Source organism: Asterias amurensis, chromosome 10 (genome assembly GCF_032118995.1).
Source record: "Asterias amurensis chromosome 10, ASM3211899v1".
Classification (NCBI taxonomy): Eukaryota; Metazoa; Echinodermata; class Asteroidea; order Forcipulatida; family Asteriidae; genus Asterias; species Asterias amurensis.
The window spans coordinates 16330660-16357471 of NC_092657.1; the positions used below are offsets into that span (position 1 = coordinate 16330660).

The following is a 26812-nucleotide window of genomic DNA, read 5'->3' on the forward strand; positions in this document are numbered from 1 at the left end:
ATTAGGTTTTAACATGGTATTTCCTCGACTTTGTACATTATGTCAGGCAGAAATTAGAAAATAATAGGGAACCACCAATATGAACTTAATAAAGAATATCAAACTGCAACTATAAATGTTTTATAGTGACAAAAAAAGGGATCTGTTTTTCTTCAACTTCAGTCAAACTGAGAACACATTGGTCAGGTTGTTAATCATCATAATTGTTAGCAATACAGGGGGCATAGTATAAAACATTGTGAGAAATGGCTCCAACCTTGTTAATGCAACAAGGGTGTTTTTCTTTTATTATTCTCTTGCAAATTCGATGAACAATTGAACTCAAATTAATTGCACAGATTTGTTATTTTATGCAATAAACTTGTATTAAGTAAGATGGAACTATTTAAAGCTCTTGATAAAGTGAGTTGAAACTATATAGGCACTAAACTTGATGTTTTAATAATATATTAATATGTGTATTAACACTTGTAGGATGTAATAGTGTTATTGCGATTAAATTATTGTTGTTGGCAAATGTAAACTTCACAACCATAGACTTGCATCGTACAGTGAATGGATTTATTTGGACCCCAGGTAGCCTACACACATTTAACAAGAAAAAATGCAACAGACCCCCCCCCCCCCCTCACCCCAAGCAAAAAGAAAAGGAAAAAACAAGGCTAATTTTATTTCTTTAGGTTGAAATAGCTTCATGCATAGATATAACCATGCCAGACAGCAGCACTGTTGCATTAATAGTCACTTAAGGACGTGTTACAGCAACGTTGGCGTTAATATCAAACTAATATATTTTTTCAGAGTAAAGCAGGAAATTTGAAACAATGAGCGGGTATAAGCAATCAACTCACTGAAGTGTGAAGAAACCTATTACTTCCACACGTACACCACGACTCGATAACAATGGCTTTAGTCAGTGACCGTAACAAATTAAAAACTTAATTGTTCCACTCTCTTACTGCTTTCTTGTCCCTTTGTTAAGGGTGGCCTCGCTTGCTGGTAATTGAGAACGCTCCATAAGCAAATAGTGTGTTTAGATCTGAATGACAAACCCAAAACCGACAATGATTGGTTGACTATTTTGGTCACAGAACTGCAATCGCTACTTATTGGTCTAGCTCTTGTAAGCCCCACCTTCTAAATGAAGGACAAGCTATTTTAAGAGGAGAGCAGTTTGCTTTCTGGGCTCACACTCGAACTTGATGGCAAAATACAAACAGACGTAATATCTCCAAACCGGGCTAGGTTGTACGACACGTTCATCTGAAAAGAAGGAAGAGTTTTCCCACATGGAAGATATGTAAATCCAACCTGTAGAGATAGCTGTCATCGTAAAGTGGAATGTTTTTTTCGGAACAGTCTCCAGTTGAAGTTTGAAATCAATACGAAATCATAGCTGACGTTGCCAGTTTAACACAGTTGGCAGCGGACTTGATTCAGTACTGTTTGGGGAAATTACAGTTGGTTTGCGGTAACACCATGTGTGTATCTACTTGTCAGGTACAGTTTGTTCTTTAGAAAAATTTCTTTCTGTATTCTACTACCGCGGAGTAGATTTATCGGACTACTACCCAGGCGGAAGGTATAGACAATTAATAGGCTGGGAGTACTACTTTAGCTGACATGATTGTAATTAACTGCACTACTGCGGACTCAGTTCTTGAATGGAACTGTTTATGCCGAGTTCACTATCTTCACCCTTGTCATCAGAGACTCGAAGTTTTGTGTTATTACTCAATGCCTTCATGTTGATATCTTGTTCTGTAGTGATATCTCGAGACCAACAATGCTTTATGAGTCATAACTCATCCTTCCTGAGTGTTGGCATTACTGGCTACAGGATAATTTTTAAGTAAAAAAAAAAATAATAATAATAATTCGTAAGCTAAGTAATTTGTATCGAGAATGGACACAAAAGTAACAGTGTGAACATCGGTGTCATTATGTTGTATTTAGTAGTGTTCATAATATATGCATTGCTATATAGCTGTTGTTTTGGATTTGCATCTCAAGACCAGCAATGCTATACATTTAGGTATGAAAAATCATCCTGTCCGGAGTCTTGGCATTACTGGGGAAACTCATGCTACAAGATCACTGAGACGGCATTTACCTGGTCAGATGCTAAATACGAGTGTAGAAACCTGGGTGGTGTTCTGGCGGTACCAAGCTCTGATCAAGAAAGCGATTTCATCGTAAACTTGATGCCAGAGGATAGCATTGTATGGATCGACTGTAACCATCAAGAGGAGGAGGGGAGATGGAAGTGTAGAGAGGGCAACGTAGAGGTCGCTTACAGAAACTGGCGCTCCGGAGAACCGAATAACGCAGGCGAAGGTGAAGATTGTGCAACCATGTATACATGGTTCGGACTTAGGGGTCAATGGACTGATGTGAGTTGTAGTAAATTATACACAGCTATTTGCAAAATGGCTGGCAAACCAGTCATTCACATGTAACAGTTTCAACGTCAAAGCCAATCAAGTTAATGCAGGTACTTGACATTTTAGCATGTTAATGGAAAGCTCAAACAACACAAACTGACTTACCTTTTTAAAACCATGGACTTTGTTAAAGTATGGTTCCAAGCATCGTCCGAAGATTTTTCCCTGATTGAAATGAATAGTAACAAGATTTCAGTAACTAACATGTTCCCATCGTCAGACATTTGACTGAATTGTTTGCACTTGAACAATGCTTAAACAAGGAAGGTAGAGTAGTATCTTTTAGAGATTCATTACATAAACAACTGCATGAACTTTCGTAGCAAGAACTTATTCATCAAAAGCACTTGATGAAATAGTTGTTGCCGCGAAAGTTATGCAATTTTTTGTTTTTTTTATGAGAAAGTTTTATGAGTGCGTTTCGTTTTAAAATAAATCACCGATTTACATTTTATGAAGCAAGTTAACAGACTGCGCGATGACGCCTTTATTGATGAATTTAGTACAGTAGACACAAGTGCAATAGTTGTATCTTTCATTACATATCTTTATAACAATATTGAGTACAAAGTAAATTGCAATTTGTGGTTTTAGTGTCCGTGATGTTAGTCTTCTAGAACATTTTGAAATCAATCAATGCTCATTAATATTTATGTTGTAACGGTGTCTATCAGACAGACTTCATGACTCTTGCAAATTCGATGACCAATTGAACTCAAATTTCCACAGATGTTGGGATACACCAAGTAATAATACTGGTCTTACACAACAAACGTGTCAAGTGAATTTAAAAAAAAATGTGTTGCATGGTTGACACTATTTACACCAATAAACTTGTATTTAGTAAGTTGGAACTATTTAAAGCACTTGGTGGAGTGAGTTGAAACTATTGAGGCACTAAACTTGATATTTTAATAATATATTCATATGTGTATTAAAAATTGTAGGATTTAATAGTGTTATTGTGATTAAATCAATGTTGGAAAAAGTGAATTTCACAACAATAGACTTGCATCGTACAGTGGATGGATTTGTTTGGACCCCATGTTACCTACACACATTAAACGGGAAACGATGGAGTGGCCACCCCCCCCCCCCCCTGCAAAAAGAAAAAGACAAAAACAAGGCAAATTTTATTTGTTTTAGGTTGGATTAGATGCATACATAGATCGAACCATGCCAGACAGCAGCACTGTTGTGTTAATAGTCACTTGAGGACGTGTTAGATCAACCTTTGACGTGAATATCAAATTAACAATTAATATATTTGTTTCAGAGTGATGCAGGAAATTTGAGACCATGACGGGTATAAGCAATCAACTCACTGAAGTGTGCAGCAATTTATTATTTCCACATGTACACCACGATTCGATAACAATGGCTTTAGTCAGTGACCATAACATATGTAAAAACTTAATTGTTACACTCTCTTATTGCTTTCCTGTCCCTTTGTTGAGTGTGGCCTCGCTCCATAAGCAGTTTAGGAATTTCAGGTTCGAATGCCAAATCCCATACCAACAACATGATTGGTTAACTATTTTGGTCACAGAACTGCAACCGCTGCTTGTTGGTCTAGCTATTGTAAGCCTCACCTTCTATTCACGAGGTACTAATATGAAGGACAAGCTATTTTAAGAAAAGAGCAGTTTGCTTTCTTGCCATTCTTTTAAACAGCTTTATACAACACTAGTTTTCTGGTGATTGCACGGTATTGGGACTTGAGTCAAGTGTAGACGAGATAGGACGCTTTGTTTACGTGACGATTAGATAAGTTTGTTAAATTAAAAGGGAATGTTTGCGCTTGGTATTACAATCAACTTAAATCGACCTGCTTCAATGTCAAGTCGTAAACTTTGCTGAAATTCACTTAAAATGCTTTCAAAGAATAGGAAAATCGAGTCGTATGACTATAACAAGTTTTCAATATTGTGTAAAAACAATCATTTTGAATGCCCTTGTCCAGGGCTTTTCTGAGAGATTTGCAAAAAGCCCTGTTACATAATCACTCTCAAAACGTCATCTCCGGGAGCTCCAATTTGTAAAGCCGCTTTGTTTCAGCGTGGACGCATAACAAAGGCATATCAGCGGCATTGTCCTTTGACGTGCGCTCTCAACGGCAGAAGTGTTTTTAGTTTTTCGAAACCTTTCGGTTGGGGCCTGATTTTTTAGTCGATAATTACGAAAAATTCAGAAGTGTGCTCATATCAAAACTACATGAAAATGGTAAAAAAGTGCATTATAAAAAAGTTAAAATACCATTTCCGTTGAAAACATTCCGCTCAGGTAGCTGTTTAAAAGAATGGCAACAAAAGCTTTTGGTGAAAGGTCTACCACATTTCAGTCTGATTTGATTGGGTTCTCTTATCATATATCTGTTTTCATGGCACACAAATAGTGAATCTGAAAAACGCTACTGTGAGTAACGTTTATCGGGCGGTGTATATCAGAGATTGTTCATCCTGCGTGGACATTATTATTCATTATATCCCCAAAACGCAACCACCCTTTAAAATTGAACTTTCGATATGTTAGTTTTATTGTACATATCTTTACAATTAATTCTAAGACATTCGAACGGTTCCAAAACCCCGAGACTTTGCCTTAAAATCTCGCGGCCACGACTGATGTTGAAGCGATTTTACATGATTTTGTCCTTCATATTTCTTTATGGGTTCCGTATCCAAGCCTGTATGAAAATCAATTGATTTTTTTTCCCGTTAATTACCAACAAGTAACTTCATATATTTTCTTGCCGGCAACTTTTGTGGCTGACCCAAAACACGACGGCAGACGTCACTAATGAGATATTGGTACTCGAATAGACTTATTTCTGGAGTAACCTTGGCCGTATCTTGCAGATTTTAAAATCAATATCAAGCGACGTGACTTTAATTAGTTTCAGTTTATATCGATGGAAAAAGTTGGCTAAGGCGTTACCTTGATATCATGTCCTGTTTGTCAGTCCTTTGCCTTTGTCGATGGATTACAGATTTGTCTTACTCGTGAAACGTATAATTTTTTGGAGGCTAAATTGGGCCCTTGCCTTTGTCGATGGATTATAGATTTGTCTTACTCGTGGAGCGTATCGTTTTTCGGAGGCTAAATTTGTAAAGATTGTATCTCGTTTTCGATCCAGACAAAATACCATACACATGTCATTTGTGGCTGAAACCGATTGGTCAATAAACGTCTTTACAGAAACGAGTTGCGTGTGATGGTTAGACGGTAGTTTGTGTTCATTTTTATTTATGATTCATTGTTGGCGTTAGCCAATCAAAGTGTGCGCATTTTAGCAGGAAAAATAAGGATCCCGAGTGGTTGCGAAACAGACATAGGAGATATCACAACTCGACAGCGATGCAACCGTTTGGGTCGACTTTGTCGCTTTGAGAAGAGCATCATTTGTATGGAGAGATCTCGTTTCGTGTAGACCGACGCTGTGTGTTCGTTTCATTGCTGGGGAAACCTCATCGCAGCTTTTTGCAAGTAACCGTAAGATGATATGACTCTTGAGAATACAGCGAGGGAAACTCAATGCGAGAGAACAATGCCATCGTGCTGATGGAACAGTCTGCTTAGGGAATAGTACAATCTATACTATTAAAAGCGTAACCCGCGCCATCTTGGATTGAAAATTAGAAGGTCCAGTGGCATGGCATCCTTGTGGAAATCAACACGGTTAAGTGTGTGGAATTCAATACGTTTGTGTGGTTTCAGACGTCGGGTTGCAAGTCTACAAAACCCTGACCCAAACTCCCACTTAAAAGTCATCTGATTGGAGAAAGTTTGGGCAACGACCGTGTGTCAACCACTGGTCGATGTTGTTACCAGACTTCCTAGAAATCTTTCTGACAGGTCACTCATTGGACAGTATTTCGCAGATGGTTCTCCGGATTGGTTCACTCATTGCCCCTTGCCTGCCCACCCGCCATTCGATCCGCCCTTTTTGGTCGGGTTACTTTCATGTTGTACTAAGCATGGTATTCCGGATTGGTTCATTCATTGCTGCGCAGGGTCGAAAGGGTCGAAGAGGTTGGGTGCCAGGACAAAACCGAAACAAATCTCACGAGTTTGCATTGAATGATTGAAGTAACTCACAGATTGATGTTTCGCAGGCGACCATGTGTCAACCACTGGTCGATGTTGTGATCAGACTTCCTAGAAATCCTTCTGACAGGTGACTCATTTGTTGAAAAGATTAAATGGAGAATATTTATTTAAAAAAAACATTCACTTCCAAACGGCATGAGAATTATCAAGATGGACAAGGATGGGATCAAACGGAAGCTTTATAATTTGGAAACATTGGGTAGGGCCGGCTATAGGTTGGAAGGTGTCTCAGGGAACTTTACAATTAATAACACTTTGGGGTTGGGGGGGGGGGGATACACAAAGAGCCTATAACCGCTCCTTATATTCTGGTCAGTGTATTGTGAGTGATGTGGTGTTTGGTTTTAAGACAGGCCACATGTTGCTTGGTGAAGGAGTTCGCCGTGGGACCACTTTAGGTTGAAAGTGGGTGGCGACCTCGGACTTACAAAAATCTCCATACAGAAATTGCACTATTGATGCAAACTGTATCTTGCTGTTTTTAAACTATGGACGCTATCTTTTGCCAATAAACTCAAATGAGCACATGAATACCGTTTTAGAATACGGTCTGTTCATAGAGGTTTAGTGTTGCAGTTTCAGAGTTTACCCCATCACGGAAGTTTGTGAAACTTATACACGTACGACAAAGGCTGTTTTGAAGCTGTAAAAAAGAACTTTGCATTTGGTCAAACTTGTTCAGCAAAACGACATTAAGTTTTCTTTTGAATAAGTCCATTCACAAAATTGGTTAGAGCAGTGTGTCGGTCAGGTCTCAGAATGTACATTTTGCCAAATCCATTTTGTAATAATAATAATAATAATAATAATAATAAATAATAATAAGACTTGTAATGCGCACATATCCACCCTGCTGGGTGTTCAAGGCCTAATTTAGCAGTCGGCCCGTTATTAACAAAAGAGACCTCTTGCAGCTGAATGGGGTACAGTTTTAGGAGTTTGTCTATTGATCCAAACTGGACGTAACAAACCCTAAAAATAAATTGACATGCTTTCTGAAAGTGAAATTAGTTAGAGAAAATTAAGGAGTGAGGATGAATTTATCGTTTTTATTTAGTTTGTACGATATAGGGTTCCAGAGATATGGGATGTATGGAGGTTTGTTCCTAGAGTAGCGTGAACATGAACGCGGTCAGAAATTGTGTCTTTTGTCGTTAAAATTTCGCGAGATGCAATAAGCCCAAAGTGACAATAAACAAAACACTTTTCTGACGTTCACGTTTAGTGCTCCCGTATCGTGCAGCCTATTGACCAGAAGGTTTACAAGACCAATTCAGATGAGAATAAACTAAAAAGAGGCCAACGCTCTTACCGCCCCCCCCCCCCCCCCGAAAAAAAAACCAGTAGATAAATTAGATTTGTGGCACACAGCATGTTCCGAAAACTCGCTTTACTTATAGTTCTGTAGCAACGCTATGTTTCGTGGGACGTGAAAATGTCACTTTTTGACGATGTTTTTTAACAAGGAAATGCAAGCATTGTTAATGTATATTGAGTGTGTGGGGACAGTTTTGGTAGTGTAGTACAAAAGAAACTTTAGTTATTGCTGGCTATTGGTCAGTTTCACCGATCAACGCTGATTTGAAAAACGTGTAGCGTTAAGGAGGCACAAAATATTAGACCCCTATAAGGGCTCTTGGGGGAAGCTTATAGTTTCTCAGAGATGCCAAGTCCAGAGGCCAGCTATGCGTGAGATTTTTCAAAGCTCAACCACCCACCCCCCCCCCCCCCCCCGAAAAAAATTGCAAGTTTTAGAAGGCCTTTCGAAATCGCCGCCCAACTTTTTTTTTATTTTATTTTATTTTTTTATAAAAAAAAATTAGAAATTTAATTGTGGACAAAAAAGTGTTCCAAAATGCATCAAAAAGCTCTTCATAATAATTAACACTAACATGAGGTACACAGAATATGTTGATGGTTAATGTGGAGGTACGATTGTGACAGATTATTTCCTTCCAAACTAAAAAAGTCAATTGGAAACTACACAACCATACACAAGTCAATAGGAAACTACACAACCATACACAAGTCAATGGGAAACTACACAACCATACACAAGTCATTGGGAAACTACACCACCATACACAAGTCAATGGGAAACTACACAACCATACACAAGTCAATGGGAAACTACACAACCATACACAAGTCAATGGGAATGACACAACCATACACAAGTCAATGGGAAACTACACAACCATACACAAGTCAATGGGAAACTACACAACCATACACACGTCAATGGGAAACTACACAACCATACACAAGTCAATAGGACACTTAATACAACCATACACATGTCAATGGGAAACTACACAACCATACACAAGTCAATGGACACTTCACACACAACCATACACAAGTCAATTGGAAACTACACAACCATACACAAGTAAATGGGAAACTACACAACCATACACAAGTCAATGGGAAACTACACAACCATACGCAAGTCAATGGGAAACTACACAACCATACACCAGTCAATGGGAAACTACACAACCATACACAAGTCGATGGGAAGCTACACAACCATACACAAGTCAATGGGACACTTCACAACCATACACAAGTCAATGGGAATTGACACAACCATACACCAGTCAATGGGAAACTATACAACCATACACAAGTCAATGGGAAACTACACAACCATACACATGTCAATGGGAATATACACAGCCATAGACAATTATGCGTGAGACTTTTCAAAGCGCAACCCCCCCAATTTTTTTCCCCAGTTTTAGAAGGCCTTTCGAAATCGCCGCCCAACTTTCTTTTTTTTATAAAAAAAAAAATAGAAATATAATTGTGGACAAAAAAGTGTTCCAAAATGCATGAAAAAACTCTTCATAACAATTAAAACTAACATGAGGTACACAGAATATGTTGATGGTTAATGTGGAGGTACGATTGTGTCTGATTATTTCCTTCCAAACTAAAAAAGTCAATTGGAAACTACACAACCATACACAAGTCAATAGGAAACTACACAACCATACACAAGTCAATGGGAAACTACACAACCATACACAAGTCAATGGGAACCTACACAACCATACACAAGTCAATGGGAAACTACACAACCATACACAAGTCAATGGGAAACTACACAACCATACACAAGTCAATGGGAATGGACACAACCATACACAAGTCAATGGGAAACTACACAACCATACACAAGTCAATGGGAAACTACACAACCATACACAAGTCAATGGGAAACTACACAACCATACACAAGTCAATGGGAAACTACACAACCATACACAAGTCAATAGGAAACTACACAACCATACACAAGTCAATGGGAAACTACACAACCATACACAAGTCAATGGGAAACTACACAACCATACACAAGTCAATGGGAATGGACACAACCATACGCAAGTCAATGGGAAACTACACAACCATACACAAGTCAATGGGTCACTACACAACAATACACAAGTCAATGGGAAACTACACAACCATACACAAGTCAATAGGACACTTAATACAACCATACACATGTCAATGGGAAACTACACAACCATACACAAGTCAATGGACACTTCACAACCATACACAAGTCAATGGGAAACTACACAACCATACACAAGTCAATGGGAAACTACACAACCATACACAAGTCAATAGGAAACTACACAACCATACACCAGTCAATGGGAAACTACACAACCGTACACAAGTCAATGGGAAACTAAACAACCATACACATGTCAATGGGAAACTACACAACCATACACAAGTCAATGGGAATTGACACAACCATACACCAGTCAATGGGAAACTATACAACCATACACAAGTCAATGGGAAACTACACAACCATACACATGTCAATGGGAATATACACAGCCATACACAATTATGCGTGAGATTTTTCAAAGCGCAACCCCCCCCCCCCCAATTTTTTTTCCCCAAGTTTTAGAAGGCCTTTCGAAATCGCCGCCCAACTTTCTTTAAAAAAAAAAAAATAATAAAATAAAAATAATTGTGGACAAAAAAGTGTTCCAAAATGCATCAAAAACCTCTTCATAACAATTAAAACTAACATGTGGTACACAGAATATGTTGATGGTTAATGTGGAGGTACGATTGTGTCAGATTTTTTCCTTCCAAACTAAAAAAGTCAATGGGAAACTTCACAACCATACACAAGTCAATGGGAATGGACACAACCATACACAAGTCAATGGGAAACTACACAACCATACAAAAGTCAGTGGGAAACTACACAACCATACACAAGTCAATGGGAAACTACACAACCATACACAAGTCAATGGGAAACTACACAACCATACACAAGTCAATAGGACATTTAATACAACCATACACATGTCAATGGGAAACTACACAACCATACACAAGTCACTGGACACTTCACAACAATACACAAGTCAATGGGAATTGACACAACCATACACAAGTCAATGGGAAACTACACAACCATACACAAGTCAATGGGAAACTACACAACCATACACAAGTCAATAGGAAACTACACAACCATACACAAGTCAATGGGAAACTACACAACCATACACAAGTCAATGGGAACCTACACAACCATACACAAGTCAATGGGAAACTACACAACCATACACAAGTCAATGGGAAACTACACAACCATACACAAGTCAATGGGAAACTACACAACCATACACAAGTCAATGGGAAACTACACAACCATACACAAGTCAATGGGAAACTACACAACCATACACCAGTCAATGGGAAACTACACAACCATACACAAGTCAATGGGAAACTAAACAACCATACACATGTCAATGGGAAACTATACAACCATACACAAGTCAATGGGAAACTACACAACCATACACAAGTCAATGGGAATATACACAGCCATACACAATTATGCGTGAGATTTTTCAAAGCTCAACCCCCTCCCCCAATTTTTTTTTTCCAGTTTTAGGCCTTTCGAAATCGCCGCCCAACTTTTCTTTTCTTTATAAAAAACAAATCAGAAATTTAATTATGGACAAAAAAGTGTTCCAAAATGCATCAAAAACCTCTTCATAATAATTAAAACTAACATGAGGTACACAGAATATGTTGATGGTTAATGTGGAGGTACGATTGTGTCAGATTATTTCCTTCCAAACTAACAAAAAATTGACTAAAAATGATGTCCAAATACCTCCGCTCACTTCCTCTGCCTGTTGTGTCTTCGCTAGTGGAGCGCATTTAACGAGTTTGCTATGTGAATCGGGAAACGCTTATTGCGCTCAGCCGAATTTTAGTTGAACCTGCTGGAAGAGGAAAAGCGTGCGCAATCTGCAAATTTGTGCTCTGTTTGTACAAAAAAATGATGATTCTGATAAACTGCGTGCAGTCTGAAGATTGTGCAAACATTGTGGATTGCGTTTTTGTTTACACGAGCGCGATTTGGCAATGCATGACGTAAATTTTTATTTTTTCCCCGGTCTGGCCCCGATGCGTGAGAAAATGGTTGCTCTGCGTGTGAGCGTGAGACAGAGCCCAAATGCGTGAGTCTCACGCCTAATGCGTGGGTCTTGGTAGGTCTGGTTTCTAGAAGTATGCATAAGGTACGTCGTCTAACCCAAAACGAGGTGGGCGCAGCCACTGCAAGTAGTGGCGGACGTGCGAAGAAGCTTCATTTTGGGTTAGAATTATGACGCCATGCATAAATATTGAGAGAGGCGTATAACACCCTCACCCACATTACATTTCGAAATATTTGTGTAAAGGATTTTCATCATCTAGCGGGGTGCCGCGCAAAGCGCGGCATCCCGCTAGTAATGATAATATCGTTTACAACGTTGTTTGTATCAAGGGCCGATACAATTGAAGTTACAAGTATGTTGTTACTTGTGACCTTAATAATGTCAACTGTGTTGCTAAATACTTCTTGTTTTGGAGTGGCTGCATCACAAAATCAGCAATGTTCTACTTTTATCAGTGACGACTCATCATGTCCGGAGTCTTGGCATTACTGGGGAATCTCATGCTACAAGAAAACTGAGACAAGATGTACCTGGTCAAGGGCTAGAGACGAGTGTATAAACCTAGGTGGTGTTCTGGCGGTACCAAGCTCTGATCAAGAAAACGAGTTCACTTTGCAATTATCCGATGAGATAGTATGAATCGACTGTAATGATCGAGAGGTGGAAGGGAGATGGAAGTGCAAAGAGGGTAAGGTGGAGGTCGCTTACAGAAACTGGAACCCTAACGAACCGAATAACAAGGGAGATGAAGATTGTGCTGCCTTCCATACTACGTTGTTGAGAAACCGGCAATGGACTGACTTGAATGCAGCAGACTAGTGAGAGCTCTTTGCAAAATGGCTGGCAGACCAGTCCTTCACGCGTGAACAAATTTAAGATCAAAGCTTTGAGTCCTTGTACGAAAAACAAATACTTACATGTTCGATGACTTAATCGGAAAGGTTTTGAGAAGAGTATTGACATGTGTTTTGCTTGTATGATGATTGTTAAATACATGAGGTTCAACAAACTGACACTGCGTTCACCATATGCGTTGGTGGCAACAGTTAGAATATCAAGGTTGTCTTTGTTTGCAGAACACAGGTTTCTTGAAAGGTATTGTGGTAAGCAGATCACTATTAAAGTAACTTCAGTATCACTTAAGACTTACCGGGAAAACAAAAAAAAACATTTGGAAAGAGGCAATAGTCGTGTGCCTAAATGTTGGCTGTACTTGATTGTTTTATAATCCAAACATATATAACACAATTAATCGACGCATGGTGGCGTGCTATATTGTGCACCCCATCTCATCACGTCGATCTAAAATTAGTCACGGCGAAATGTTTCTTTCCCCATTACATTTTTATGAATTAATAGCAACTGCCCATTGTACAGGTTGATCTTGCAATTTAAACAGGTTTGTTCGACCATCTGATGTGTACTATTTGTACGTACGATGTGTCAACCTTTCCGTGCATGCCAGATTCTTAGTGAGAAATTTGTCTTTATAAGTGAAAGCTAATTGACCTTAATACTTTGTAATGTTTTCAATAACAGCTGCGTCTGAAACCAGTCTCTGTGCTCGAGATTTGTTTTATTTTTCCTGAAATTTTTCTGAGTTCGTTTCGTATTAAAATAAAATCACTGGGTTTGTTTTGTGAAACAAGTTCACACACTGCGCAATTGCGGCTTTATTGACGACGGAAATATTATGGAAGACACTAGTGCAACAGGTGTTGCTTTGTTTACATCTTTATGTCAATTTAGTAAGAAATAAATTTCAATTTGGGTTTTAAGTGTTGGCGGTGTTAGTCTTATAGATATGTAGCAAATAAAACAGTAACCATTAACGATTTTGTTGTAACGATGTGTAGCAGACAGTACTCAGAGACTTCATGAACATTTCAATTAGAGCCAGAAAAGTTATAAGAAATGGGATAACGGTGGTACTTTGCTTAGATCATCTCAGACAAGAATTCAGTAGACACTGGTGCAAAATTGGTTGCTTTTATGTGATGTTAGTCTAATAGACATTTATTAAAAAATCAATAACCATTAATATTTATGTTGTAACGGTGTTTATCAGACAGTACTCAGCGACTTCATGACGTTCCAATTACAGCCAGAATAGTTACAAGAAATGCGATACGGTGGTACTTTGCTTAGATTATCTCATACAAAAATTGCTAGATTCAGTAGACACTAGTGCAACAGTGGTTGCTTTGATCACCTCTTGTGTTAATTCAGTGAATACAATTTGTTACATTAGTGTTGGTGACGTCAGTCTTACAGATATATATAAAACAAACAGATAATGTTTATTCGAATTGCTGTTTTAATGTTGCTGTAGCAGACAGTACTCACATATTTCATCAAATTTATAGTCAATTATTTTCAAACAATTGCAATGATGGTCATAAATTATCTCTTTCTTTTAAAAAAAAAAATGAATGCTTTCAGGTTTTCACCAGGGTTGCGATTGTTTTCACCACATGCTTGTTTTAATTGCTGTAATCCAAATTAATCAATTTGGTGCTTAGTTTTTAAAATTGTATTTCCTCGGTTTTGTACATTATGTCAGGCAGAAATTAGAAAAGAATAGGGAACCACCAACATGAACTTAATAAAGAATATCAAACTGAAACTAGAAATGTTTTCATGTCACGAAAAAAAAAAAAAAAAAATCTTTTTCAGTCAAAATGAGAACACATTGGTTAGGTTGTTAAATTGTGAGTAATTAAAGTGAAAATTGTGAGTTATTGAAGTTTTAAACTTAACTTTAAAAAGTGATTGATTCAGTTTAATGTATCATGTAAAGAGACTCCATGCACTTCGAATTTACTACTTAAAGGCACCTGCAACTATTGGTAATTTCTGAAAATAACTGTTAGCAATGTAGGGGTAAAATATAAAACATAGTGAGAAACGGCTCCCACTGAAGTAACATAGTTTGGAGAAAAAGTTAATTTATCACTCAAAAAAATAAAATCCTTCAAACTAAAGCCTTTTATTCGGCATCTGAAAGCACACAAAGTAGAGCAACAAGGGTGTTTTTCTTTTATTATTCTCTTGCAAAGTCGATGACCAATTGAACTCAAATTTCCACAGATTTGTTATTTTATGCATATGTTGGGATAAACCAAGTAATAATACTGGTCTCTGACAACAAACGTGCCCAGTGAATTTAAACAGTTTGTTGCATGGTTGACACTATTTACACCAATAAACTTGTATTTGGTAAGTTGGAACTATTTAAAGCACTTGTTGGAGTGAGTTGAAACTATAAAGGCACTAAACTTGATATTTTAATAATATATTCATATTGTAGGATGTAATAGTGTTATTGTGATTAAATTAATTTTGGAAAATGTGAACTTCACAACAATAGACTTGCATCGCACAGCGGATGGATTTATTTGAACCCCAGGTAGCCTACACACAACACGTCCCGAAATTGCGGAGGTGTCGGGGAATGCGGAGCTTTATACAACACTAGTTTTCTGGTGATTGCACGGTATTGGGACTTGAGTCAAGTGTAGACGAGATAGGACGCTTTGTTTACGTGACGATTAGATTAGTTTATTAAATTAAAAGGGAAGGTTTGCGCTTGGTATTACATCACTCTTCAAAGAATGGCAAAAAAAGCTTTTGGTGAAAAGTCTACAAAATTTGAGTCTGATTTGATTTGGTTCTCTCAGCATGCATCTGTTTTTATGACCCACAAATAGTGAATCCGAAAAACGCTACTGTAAGTAACGTTTATCGGGCGGTGTATATCAGAGATTGTTCATCCTGCGTGGACATTATTATTCATTATATCCCCAAAACGCAACCACCTTTTAAAATTAAACTTTCCATATGTTAGTTTTATTGAACACATCTTTACAATTAATTATTAGACATTCGAACGGTTCCAAAATCCCGAGACTGAGCCTTAAAATATCGCGGCCACGATTGATGTTGAAGAGATTTTACGTGATTTTAACTAGTTACGTTTTTCCCTTTCTGGCCAACACGTTACTTCAAAGTTTTATGCCGGCATCTTCTGTGGCTGACCCAAATACACGACGGCTGACGTCACTACTGAGATATTGGTACTTGAATAGACTTATTTCTGGAGTAACCTTGGCCGTATCTTGTAGACTTTAATATCAATATGAAGCGACGTGACTTTAATTAGTTTCAGTTTATATCGATGGAAAGAGTTGGCTAAGGCGTTACCTTGATATTATATCCTGATTGTCAGTCCTTTGCCTTTGTCGATGGATTACAGATTTGTCTTACTCGTGAAACGTATAATTTTTTGGAGGCTAAATTGGGAACAATTGTATCTCATTTTCAATCGAGACAAAACACCAAACACGGGCCGTTTGTGGCTAAAGCTGATTGGTCTATAACGTCATTTCTAGAAATAGTGGCGTGTTAATGGTTAGACGGCAGTTGGTGTTCATGTTTATTAATAATTCATCATTGGCGTTAGCCAATCAAAGTGACGCTTTGTTTACGTGACGATTAGATAAGTTTGATATATTAAAAGGGAAGGTTTGCGTTTGGTATTACAATCACTCTTAAAAGAATGGCAACAAAAGCTCCTGGTGAAAAGTCTACAAGTTTCAGTCTGATTTGATTTGGTTCTCTTATCATATATCTGTTTTTATGGTCCACAAATAGTGAATCTGAAAAACGCTACTGTAAGTAACGTTTCTAGGGCGGTGTATAATCAGAGATTGTTCATCCTGCGTGGACATTATTATTCATTCCGGATTTTAGGTGATATCCCCAAAACGCAACCACCCTTTAAAACTGAACTTTCCATAATATGTTAGTTTTATTGTACATATATTTACAATTATTTATTAGACATTCGAACGGTTCCAAAACCCCGAGACTGTGCCTTAAAATCTCGCGGCCACGACTGAAGTTGAAGCGATTTTACGTGATTTTGTCCTTCATATCCCTTCCTGGGTTCCGTATCCAAGCCTGTATGAGAACAAATTGACTTTTTGTCCCTTTAATTACCAACAAGTAACTTCATATTTTCATACCGGCAACTTCTGTGGCTGACCCAAATACACGACGGCTGACGTAACCACTGAGATATTGGTACTTTGGTAGACTTATTTCTGGAGTAACCTTGGCCGTTCCTTGCAGATTTTAATATCAAGGTGAAGCGACGTGACTTTAATTAGTTTCAGTTTGTATCGATGGGAAGAGTTGGTTGACGCGTTACCTTGACAACATTTCCTGTTTGTCAGTCCCTTACCTTTGTCGATGGATTTTAGATTTGTCTTACTCGTGAAACGTACAATTTTTTGGAGGCTAAATTGGGAAAGATTATATCTCATTTTCAATCCAGACAAGATACCAAACACGTGCCGTTTGTGGCTGTAGCTGATTGGTCTATAACGTCATTACAACAAATAGTGGCGTGTGAATGGTTAGACGGCAGTTGGTGTTCATGTTTATTCATAATTAATCGTTGGCGTTAGCCAATCAAAGTGTGCGCATTTCAGCAGGAGAAATCAAGATCCCAGGCGGTTGCGAAACAGAAATAGGAGATACTTCGTATGCAATGCAACCGTTTGGGTCGACTTTGTCTCTCTGAGAAGAACATTATTTGTACTAATGGAGAGCTGTACCTAACATCATACCGTGTACGAATAAATGCCATTGTGTACTGATCTTCGCTGAAAACTATTAACAGCTTTTGTCAACAGCCAGAAGATTTTGACTCTACACAAACTTGTTTAGAACTCGTTTACCCAGTTGGACGTTGCCTCCGTAACTTCTTAAAGAAGAACGGATCTGCAATAGGCAAAGTCGTGTTTGAATTTTAGACATTCACACGATTACATACAAGTCAAAGCTGACTCTTAAATCTCAACGAAAAAGGTGCATCTACCAGACACACTTCGATTATCAACTTCAGCTACACTTCATGTTCTTACCGACAGCTATGGTTTAAAAGAAAAACAATAATTGATTATAGTTGAGTATAGACTCTACTCTGATGTGAAGAAACGATTTCTCCACAACGTGCCCATAAACATGAAGTATATTGTGTTTGTCATGTTATTGCTCACTGCATTACTAGATAGCTCTTGCATTCGAGTGGTTGCATCTCAAGATCAGCAATGTTTTACTTTTATGAGTGACAGCACATCCTGTCCGGAGTCTTGGCATTACTGGGGAAACTCATGCTACAAGATCACTGAGACGGCATTTACCTGGTCAGATGCCAAAGACGAGTGTAAACACATTGGGGGTGTTATGGCTGCACCAAGCTCCGATCAAGAAAACTATTTCATCGTAAACTTCATGCCAGAAGATAGCATTGTATGGATCGACTGTAATGATCTAGAAGTGGAGGGAAGGTGGAAGTGCAGAGAGGGTAACGTGGAGGTCGCTTACAGGAACTGGTATACTGGAGAACCAAACAACGCTGAAGGGGGTGAAGATTGTGCGGTCCTGGCTACGAAGTATGCACATAATCGCCAATGGGATGTGAGTTGTAGTAGATTAGAGAGAGCCCTTTGCAAAATGGCTGGCGGACCAGTCCTTCACGTGTGACAATTGCAGTAAACTGAAGTCATTGCAGTAAACTGAAGTCGTGGAGCGTGATGAAAAATTCCTTTGGCTCAAACGACATAAAATTTACTTTATAACAAAGTCATTTCGAGGGGTGATTTAACAAGATAAGTAACTACCTTAACCATCGCAAAAAAAAAATCGAAAAATGACTGCAATAAATTACTCAAAGTTGAACAGAGTCTTTGAAGATTTGTCTTGAAACAACTTGTAGTCAACAGATTTGAGCTACTCATTGGACTACATGGGAAAAGGAGCCCATGTTCTGCGTGTCAATCCAAGATGATTTGGAAGAAGTCAAGAGCTGTGCATATCACATTGGGTTCTACTTGAGGTGTTCAGTCATAAAATACAAGTTTGCCTTGGCTGATATCAGAAGGAAACGAACGTGTAGTGTTGAATGTAAAAACCCAAATGGAAGGAGGATGTGGAAGTGAAAATACAGATGAGGTAAACTTCATCAGTTGAGACAATTGTGAGATAGAAATACTCCCGCATCTTATGACTCGGTAATTGTGTATGAATTAACAAAGTATAACACAAAAATATTAATCGTTAATATTGCAGCAAATGCGGTCAGTGTGGTTTGCCTCCACGCTACACCAAACTAGCCAAGTTTAGACAAATTTATTTTGTATTTGAGAAAGAAGCGCTTGTTCAATATCCGGGGATTTACTATGTAGGGCGCCACCATGAGTGTCATGGCATTCATGGTAACAACAGTCTTAGCTCTCCGCTTTTAAAATTGACGTTTTATTGCCCGTTAAAGGCAGTGGACACTATTGGTAATTACTCAAAATGATTATTGGCATAAAACTTTTCTTGGTGACGAGTAATGGGGAGAGTTTGATGGAATAAAACATTGTTAGAAACGGCTTCCTCTGAAATGCCATAGCTTTCGAGAACGAAGTAATTTTCCAAAATTTGATTTCGAGTCCTCAGGTTTTGAATTTGAGGTATCGAAATCAACCATCTAAACGCACACAACTTCGTGTGACAAGGGTTTTTTTTCTGTCACTATTAACTCGAAACTTCGATGACCGTTTCAGCTCAAATTTCACAGGTTTGTTATTTTATGCATAGTTGAGATACACAAACTGTGAAGACTAGTGTTTGACATTTACCAATAGTGTCCATTGCCTTTAAATTAGTATCGAACCGAAAGCCGATTAATTTAACAAAGCGCCAATATTGCTCTCAACTACTTTGTGGAATCGACCAATGGTTCCTTTGTTTTGTGTGTGGGAGCTGTGAGGTGCCAAATGGAGGCCAAAATATGAGATCGTTACTTCCCCGGGCGTGCTTTCAAGCTTTTTGAAAATCACACCATGACAAGATCTATAGAATCATAACGGAGTAACGGAGTACGTCATGTATTGGGAATCTAAATTAGTATCGAGCCCCCTTGTATTGTGTGGGCGGCGCGTGTGTTACGTAGGTGTACGCTGTGAGTTGCAAAATGGAAGCCGAAATGATCAATCTAAATTTCTCTGGGCGTGCTTTTTCAAGCATGTGAAGATCGTATTCATTATAACACCGCGAGCAGATCAATGTTCATTACGGAGTATGTGCATGGACGGAAATTACGTCGCATCGTGTTGAACTTTTTGCACCGTAGCTGTCCTCGCTTCTGTGTGTTCATATTTTATTCATGAGTCAATTAACAGTCTAGCCAATCAAAGTGTGCGCATTTTACAGACGATATCAGGCGGGCTGCGAAAAAGATAAAGGAGACTACAACTAGTCTGCGCTGCAACCGTTTGGGTTGACTGTGTCTATCTGGAAAGAACATCATTCGTATTAACAGAGAGCTGTATCATATCTCATTGCGTGTAAGCTGCCATTTTGGGTGTTCATCTTCGCAGAACTGTTCATCGGTGCATCAACATAAAGTGTTCACCCAAAACAGTTGGTTTGTTTTCCTTCGTCACCTTCTATTATATGGAGAACGGACCTCCAATTGTTACAAGTTAACAGCTCATCTTTGTAGATTTTTTGGACATACACAGGTAGACGTCAAAACTGCAACTTTAATTATGAATGAAAAAATATGTAGTCTTATAGTAACATCAACCTGATGGGAAACACTTTTGGTGTGTCAACTTCAACTTCTTATCATCAAAACAAATATCATGGTTTAAAATTGGACAACTAATAACTGGTAGAAATACATAGCAGCGTCAAAATGTATGTTTTGCTCCTCGTAACGTTCACTGCATTGCTAGATAGCTCTTGCATTCGAGTGGTTGTATCTCAAGTTCAGCAATGTTCTACATTTATGAGTGACGACTCAACATGTCCACAGTCTTGGCATTACTGGGGAATATCATGCTACAAGATCACTGAGACGGCATTTACCTGGGCAGATGCTAAAGAAGAGTGCAGAAACCTGGGTGGCGTTCTGGCTGCACTAAGCTCCAATCAAGAAAATGAGTTTGTAGCGCATTTGGTTTCAGATGATTGGATGTGGATCGACTGTAATGATCTAGAGGTGGAGGGGAGATGGAAGTGCAGAGATGGTAACATGGAAGTTGCTTACACAAACTGGTATTCTGGAGAACCGAATAACGCAGGCGTAGGTGAAGATTGTGCGGTCGTAGCTACATGGGGAAACCAGCAATGGCATGATGTTAGTTGCAGCCGAAAGGAGAAAGCTATTTGCAAAATGGCTGGCAGACCAGTCCTTCACGTGTGAACAATTGAACATCAAAGCTTCGAGTCCTTGTACTTAAATGAAATCTTTGGGGAAACAAAAAGTAACTACTATTGTACAATGACTTAAACGGAAAGGTTTTGAGAAAAGAATTGACATGTGTTTTGCTTGTATGATGATTGTTAAATACATGAGGTTCAACAAACTGACACTGCGTTCATTATTATTATTATAGGTGGCAACAGTTAGAATATCAAGGTTGTCTTTGTTTGCAGAACACAGGTTTCTTGAAAGGTATTGTGGTGAAGCAGATCACTTAAAGGGTAAATTCATTAAAGACTTACCGGTGTGGCGGTTTCAGTCTTCCGCCGTATTAAGTTTTCCGGGTCACGTAGCCGGATATTTCAGCACGTTGTACGAACGGTTTTAGCTTTCCGGCGTGTTCAGTTTTCTAGGTGACGTAGTCAGACAAAAATACCGCCGCGAGAATCCTGGCGAGTACTGTAGTTTTCTCAGTGACCCCGATTTGTTTATATGTTACAGTGTTACGATTCTTTTCTATTTAGTCACGTTCTCTTGCCCCATCTTTCGTAATGTTACCGTATTTGGTCATTCGGAAATCTGAACACGGCGGAAAGTTAAAACCGCCACACCGGCACAAAAAAAAATACATCTGGAAAGGGGTAACAGCCGTGGGCTAAGTAGGTTGGCGGTATTTGAGTGTTTGTAGTTCTCAATCAGTATATAGAATCAAGTTATCTTTTACTTATTCCATGTTAGGAAAATGTTACTAGCTTTGTGGACACTGGGCAGCCATCAACGCATGGTGGCGTGCTATATTATGCACCTCGTCACCTCACGTCACATTATAATTAGTCATGGCGAAATGTGTCTTTCCCCATTACATTTTTATATTTTAATAGCAGCTGTCAATTGAACAGGTTGATCTTGCAAATTAAACAGAAGCTGTTCGTCTATCTGATGTTCACTCTATGTACGTACGCTGTGTCAACGTATTGTACAGAGCAGATTCTTAGTGAGAAATATTTGTTTTTAAGTGGAAGCTAATACACTAAATATTTGGTAATGTTTTCAGCAACAGCTGCATCTGAAAACAGTGTCTGTGCTCGAGATTTTTTTTTTCTTTTTCCATGAACTTGTTGAGTTAGTTTCATATACAAAAATGAATGAGTTTATTTTGTGAAGCAAGTTAAAGGCAGTGGACACTATTGGTAACTGTCAAAGACTAGCCTTCACAGTTGGTGTATCTCAACATATGCATAAAATAACAAACCTGTGGAAATTTGAGCTCAATCGGTCATAGAAGTTGCGAGATAATAATGAAAGAAAAATAACCCTTATCAAACGAAATTGTGTGCATTTAGATGGTTGATTTCGAGACCTCAAGTTCTAAATCTGAGGTCTCGAAGTCAAATTCGTGGAAAATTGCTTCTTTCTCAAAACTATGGCACTTCAGAGGGAGCCATTTCTCACAATGTTGTATACCCCCAACCACTCCCCATTACTCGTCACCAAGAAAGGTTTTATACTAATAATTATTTTGAGTAATTACCAATGGTGTCTACTGCCTTTAAGTGGAAGCTAATTACACTAAATATTTGGTAATGTTTTCAGCAACAGCTGCATCTGAAAACAGTGTCTGTGCTCGATATATTTTTTTTCCATGAACTTGTTGAGTTCGTTTCATATTAAAATAAATAACTGAGTTTATTTTATGAAGCAAGTTAACACACTGCGCAATGGCGCCTCTGTTGATGAAGAATATAGTAGAGTAGACACAAGTGCAATAATTGTTGCTTTCATTAGATCTCTTTATGTCAATTTTAGTAAAAGGTAAATTGCAATTTGTTGTTTTAGTGTTGGTGATGTTAGTCTTATAGATATTTAGGAAACCAATCAATGCTCATTAAATTGTTTGTTGTAACGGTGTATAGCAGACAGTACTCAGAGACTTCATGAACATTTCAATAACAGCCAGAAAAGTTACAAGCAATTCGATAACGGTGGTACTTTGCTTAGATCATTGTATTCAACAAATGCTTGATTCAATAGACACTAGACCAACAGCGGTTGCTTTTATCACACCTCTGGTGTTAATTCAGTAAATATTTATTGTGGTCTTTAAATCCACAACTTGAAGTGTTGGTGACGTCAGTCTTACAGATATATTAGGAAACAAAGTGATAATTTTTCTTAGAATTGCTGTTGTGTTGGTGTTGTAGCAGCGCTACTCACAGATTCTTTCAAGTTTGTAGTCAATTATTTTAAAACATTTGCAATAATGGGCATACGATTCATTTTAGTAAGAAAAAACGGGACAACTTTCAGGTCTTCACAAGTGTTTGTTTGTATTCAATACATGCTTGTTTCAATTCCTGCAATAATCAAATAAACATCGGTGGTAAATTTTTAAAATGCTGTCCTCAACTTTGTACACTATATCAGGCAGAAATCAGAAAAGAATATGTTCATATATACAAATTTCAAACAATCATTGCTTATGCCCCACAATATCAGTTCCTATATCAACATTTCAAACACACTGTAATCATTGTTTATGCCCCACAATATAAGGTGTAGTTTTGTAACCCCTCGTTATGTGTCAAATAAAAGAAAATTTCACTTGTTGTGATTTATTCTTGGATTGAATGTACTCAGTTCTTTTTCCGATAAAGACCTTCATCATGCTGTCACCAACTTGGTCAAGTTTCCTGTTCCAATAACAATAATGAATGCATACTCATTGCGGAAACATAGGACCCGACTATTATTTCATCCAGCCTCAGTTTGGAAACAATTTTATAAACTATTTGTGTATTTATTTATTCTTTCAAGCTTCAAAAACATCAAAAACACACAGCAACAAAAACATAAAATGTAGGATTTAAAAACATTAGAAAAACAATGACAGACATAAAAACAATGGAAAACACAATATTTAAAAACATAAGCCTAGAGATTACCCAAAAGCGAACCAAATCACTATCCAAAGGAACAATCCCATTGAAAGTGAGTTGGAATGAATTAAAGGTCAACAATGATGTTCACAGTGTGAATTTTGGTTTGAATTATATTCAAGCATGTGTTCAAATTATTGTTGAGGCTGGATGCACAATGTTTTCACTATTAAGCCTGGCGCACCGCTTGGCTGCAATGGTAGTGTTGAAGAATATGCCTTTCTATTGATCCGACCATAGTCAAGGTTTGTCATGTCTGCACTATAAGCACTCCAAGCTATAATGCATAGGTACATGCAAGACAACGTCTAGGAACAAGACTCACATTACGAGACATACTAATGGTATCAGCGAAAGCACTCCTGCAGCACGTATTGTTGTAATATTGGCAGCTAAATTGGTATCGAACTGCTGTGTTTGTTTCTTTCTTTGTTTCTTTGTTTGTGTGTGTGAGAGCTGTGAAATTGCAAAAGCGCAATTTTAACGTTTTGTAATGTACATTGCCATGCTTTAATAAAGTCTTTCAAGCGTGTGAACATTGGAGTCTTTGTCTCACACCACGAGCAGATGATGATAGTAATCATTACTGAGAGCATCCTAGGCAATTTTATTTTCGTTTAATTGTCTCTAATGATACCAGTTTTCATGTTTATTCATGACTCATTATGAGTGTTAGCCAATCAGTGTGTGCGCATTTTAGCAGGCGAGATCAGAATCGGGGTTGGTTGCGAAACAGAAATAGGAGATATCACAACTCGTCTTCGATGCAACCGTTTGGGTCGACGTTGTCTCTTTTCTGAGAAAACATAATTCGTTTGAGAGATGTCTCCTATCCCAATTGGGTCGACTTAGACCATTTGGGTCGACTTTGGTCTATTAACACCACTCGTACTATTGTAGAGCTATATATTGCACCTTATGTAAAGTGAACGGACACTTTGGGGTCACCTACGCCAATATTTTCATTTGAGCATCCAAATTATTCAAAACATTTGCCAGAACAGCCACATCAAATCAACTCCACACACAGCATGTTTTAGAATTCTTTCACCCAGTTGGATATCTGCCTTCGTAGGAACAAATCATGTAGACAGCATGCGGGTACATCGTGATCTACGTGTATGTGTGGTAGTTCATCCCTTACTGGAGAGATCTAATATCATGTAAACAGACGACGTGTGCTCAGCCAAACTGTTCCCTTGATGGGGAAACCTCTTTACAACTTTTTTGTCAGTAACCGCAAGAGACCCTGGAAAACTACAGTGAGGGAAACGCAACCCGAAATAATCATACATTAATGTAGATTTTGGGTAGACAGCATGTGGGCACATCGTGAGAGATCTGTATAGATATAATATCATGTGAACTGACGTTGTGTGTTCAGCCCCACTGTTCCTTTGATAGGGAAACCTCTTCACAACCTTTTTGTCAGTAACCGCAAGAGACCCTGGAAAACTACAGTGAGGGAAACTCAACCCGAAAGAATCACACATTATTGTAGATTTTGGTAACCGATGTGGATGTTTTCCTACTAACCCTCTCACAGAGAACAAATCTGCTTCAATTCTAAACAGTGCGTACATTGGTATCATCATGTTTGGTTTAGTGTACTTCATACTTTCAACTGAGTTGCTATATAGCTCTTGTTTTGGAGTGGTTGCATCTCCAGATCAGCAATGCTATACATTTATGTATGACGACTCATCCTGTCCGGAGTCTTGGCATTACTGGGGAAACTCATGCTACAAGATCACTGAGACGGCATTTACCTGGGCAGATGCTAAAGAAGAGTGTAGAAACCTGGGTGGTGTTCTGGCTGCACCAAGCTCCAATCAAGAAAACGAGTTTATAGCGCAGTTGGTTCCAGATGATTGGATATGGATCGACTGTAATGATCTAGAGGTGGAGGGGATATGGAAGTGCAGAGATGATAGCGTGGAGGTCGCTTACAGAAACTGGCATGATGGAGAACCGAATAACGCGATAGAGGAAGATTGTGCGGCCGTGGCTGCGTTTGCTTCATGGGGAAACAACCAATGGTTTGATAGGAGTTGCATTATATCAGAGAGAGCTCTTTGCAAAGTGGCTGGCAGACCAGTCCTTCACGTTTGACGATTTGAATATCAAGGCAAGACGCGTGTACTTTTTGTAACACAAAACACTATGTCCACAGATTTACATTAAACTAACACCTTTTGAAGATATAATGATAGTAAAAAGCGTACCTTAAAATGTTAGTTTTTGAGGTGCTGTATTTTTTTGAGAAATGAGTAAACAATGTCATGAAAATGTTAACATGCTAAAATTATTTTCGTCTCATGATCACTGAGACAAAAATTATTTTCATGACATTGTCATACTCATTTCTCAAAAACTACAGCCCCTCAGCAAGTAATGTATTCAGGGAAGCTTTCTACTATTATTTTCAAACTGTAAGTTTAGTGTAAATCTGTAGACATCGTGGTTTTTGTCCTACATAAAGTACATGGAGCCTTAAGCGGCAAACTGCACGATTTGAAACTAACATTATTTGTACCATGTAGTAAGGGATTC

At 38.3% G+C, this 26812-nt stretch overlaps 3 protein-coding genes across 3 annotated transcripts; all 3 read left to right on the forward strand.

Moving 5' to 3' along the window:
• The first annotated feature begins 2204 nt into the window (after positions 1–2204).
• LOC139942743 (perlucin-like protein) lies at positions 2205–18610 on the forward strand. The gene is made up of 2 exons (XM_071939537.1): positions 2205–2337; positions 18135–18610. The coding sequence occupies exons 1-2, from the start codon at positions 2205–2207 to the stop codon at positions 18608–18610; spliced, it is 609 nt and encodes a 202-aa protein (XP_071795638.1).
• A 2203-nt stretch (positions 18611–20813) lies between these two features.
• LOC139942744 (perlucin-like protein) lies at positions 20814–21323 on the forward strand. The gene has a single exon (XM_071939538.1). It carries the CDS (start codon positions 20814–20816, stop codon positions 21321–21323), a length of 510 nt encoding a protein of 169 aa, XP_071795639.1.
• Positions 21324–25948: 4625 nt separating this feature from the next.
• Positions 25949–26371, forward strand: LOC139942745 (perlucin-like protein). The gene has a single exon (XM_071939539.1). It carries the CDS (start codon positions 25949–25951, stop codon positions 26369–26371), a length of 423 nt encoding a protein of 140 aa, XP_071795640.1.
• The last annotated feature ends 441 nt before the right edge of the window (positions 26372–26812 follow it).

Coding starts and splice junctions, on each gene's coding strand:
- LOC139942743 (XM_071939537.1), top strand. CDS start 2,205: ATGCCAGAGGATAGCATTGTATGGATCGACTGTAACCATCAAGAGGAG. Junction 2,338..18,134: donor ACCGAATAACGCAGGCGAAG/GTGAAGATTGTG, acceptor CTGCATTACTAG/ATAGCTCTTGCATTCGAGTG.
- LOC139942744 (XM_071939538.1), top strand. CDS start 20,814: ATGTATGTTTTGCTCCTCGTAACGTTCACTGCATTGCTAGATAGCTCT.
- LOC139942745 (XM_071939539.1), top strand. CDS start 25,949: ATGTATGACGACTCATCCTGTCCGGAGTCTTGGCATTACTGGGGAAAC.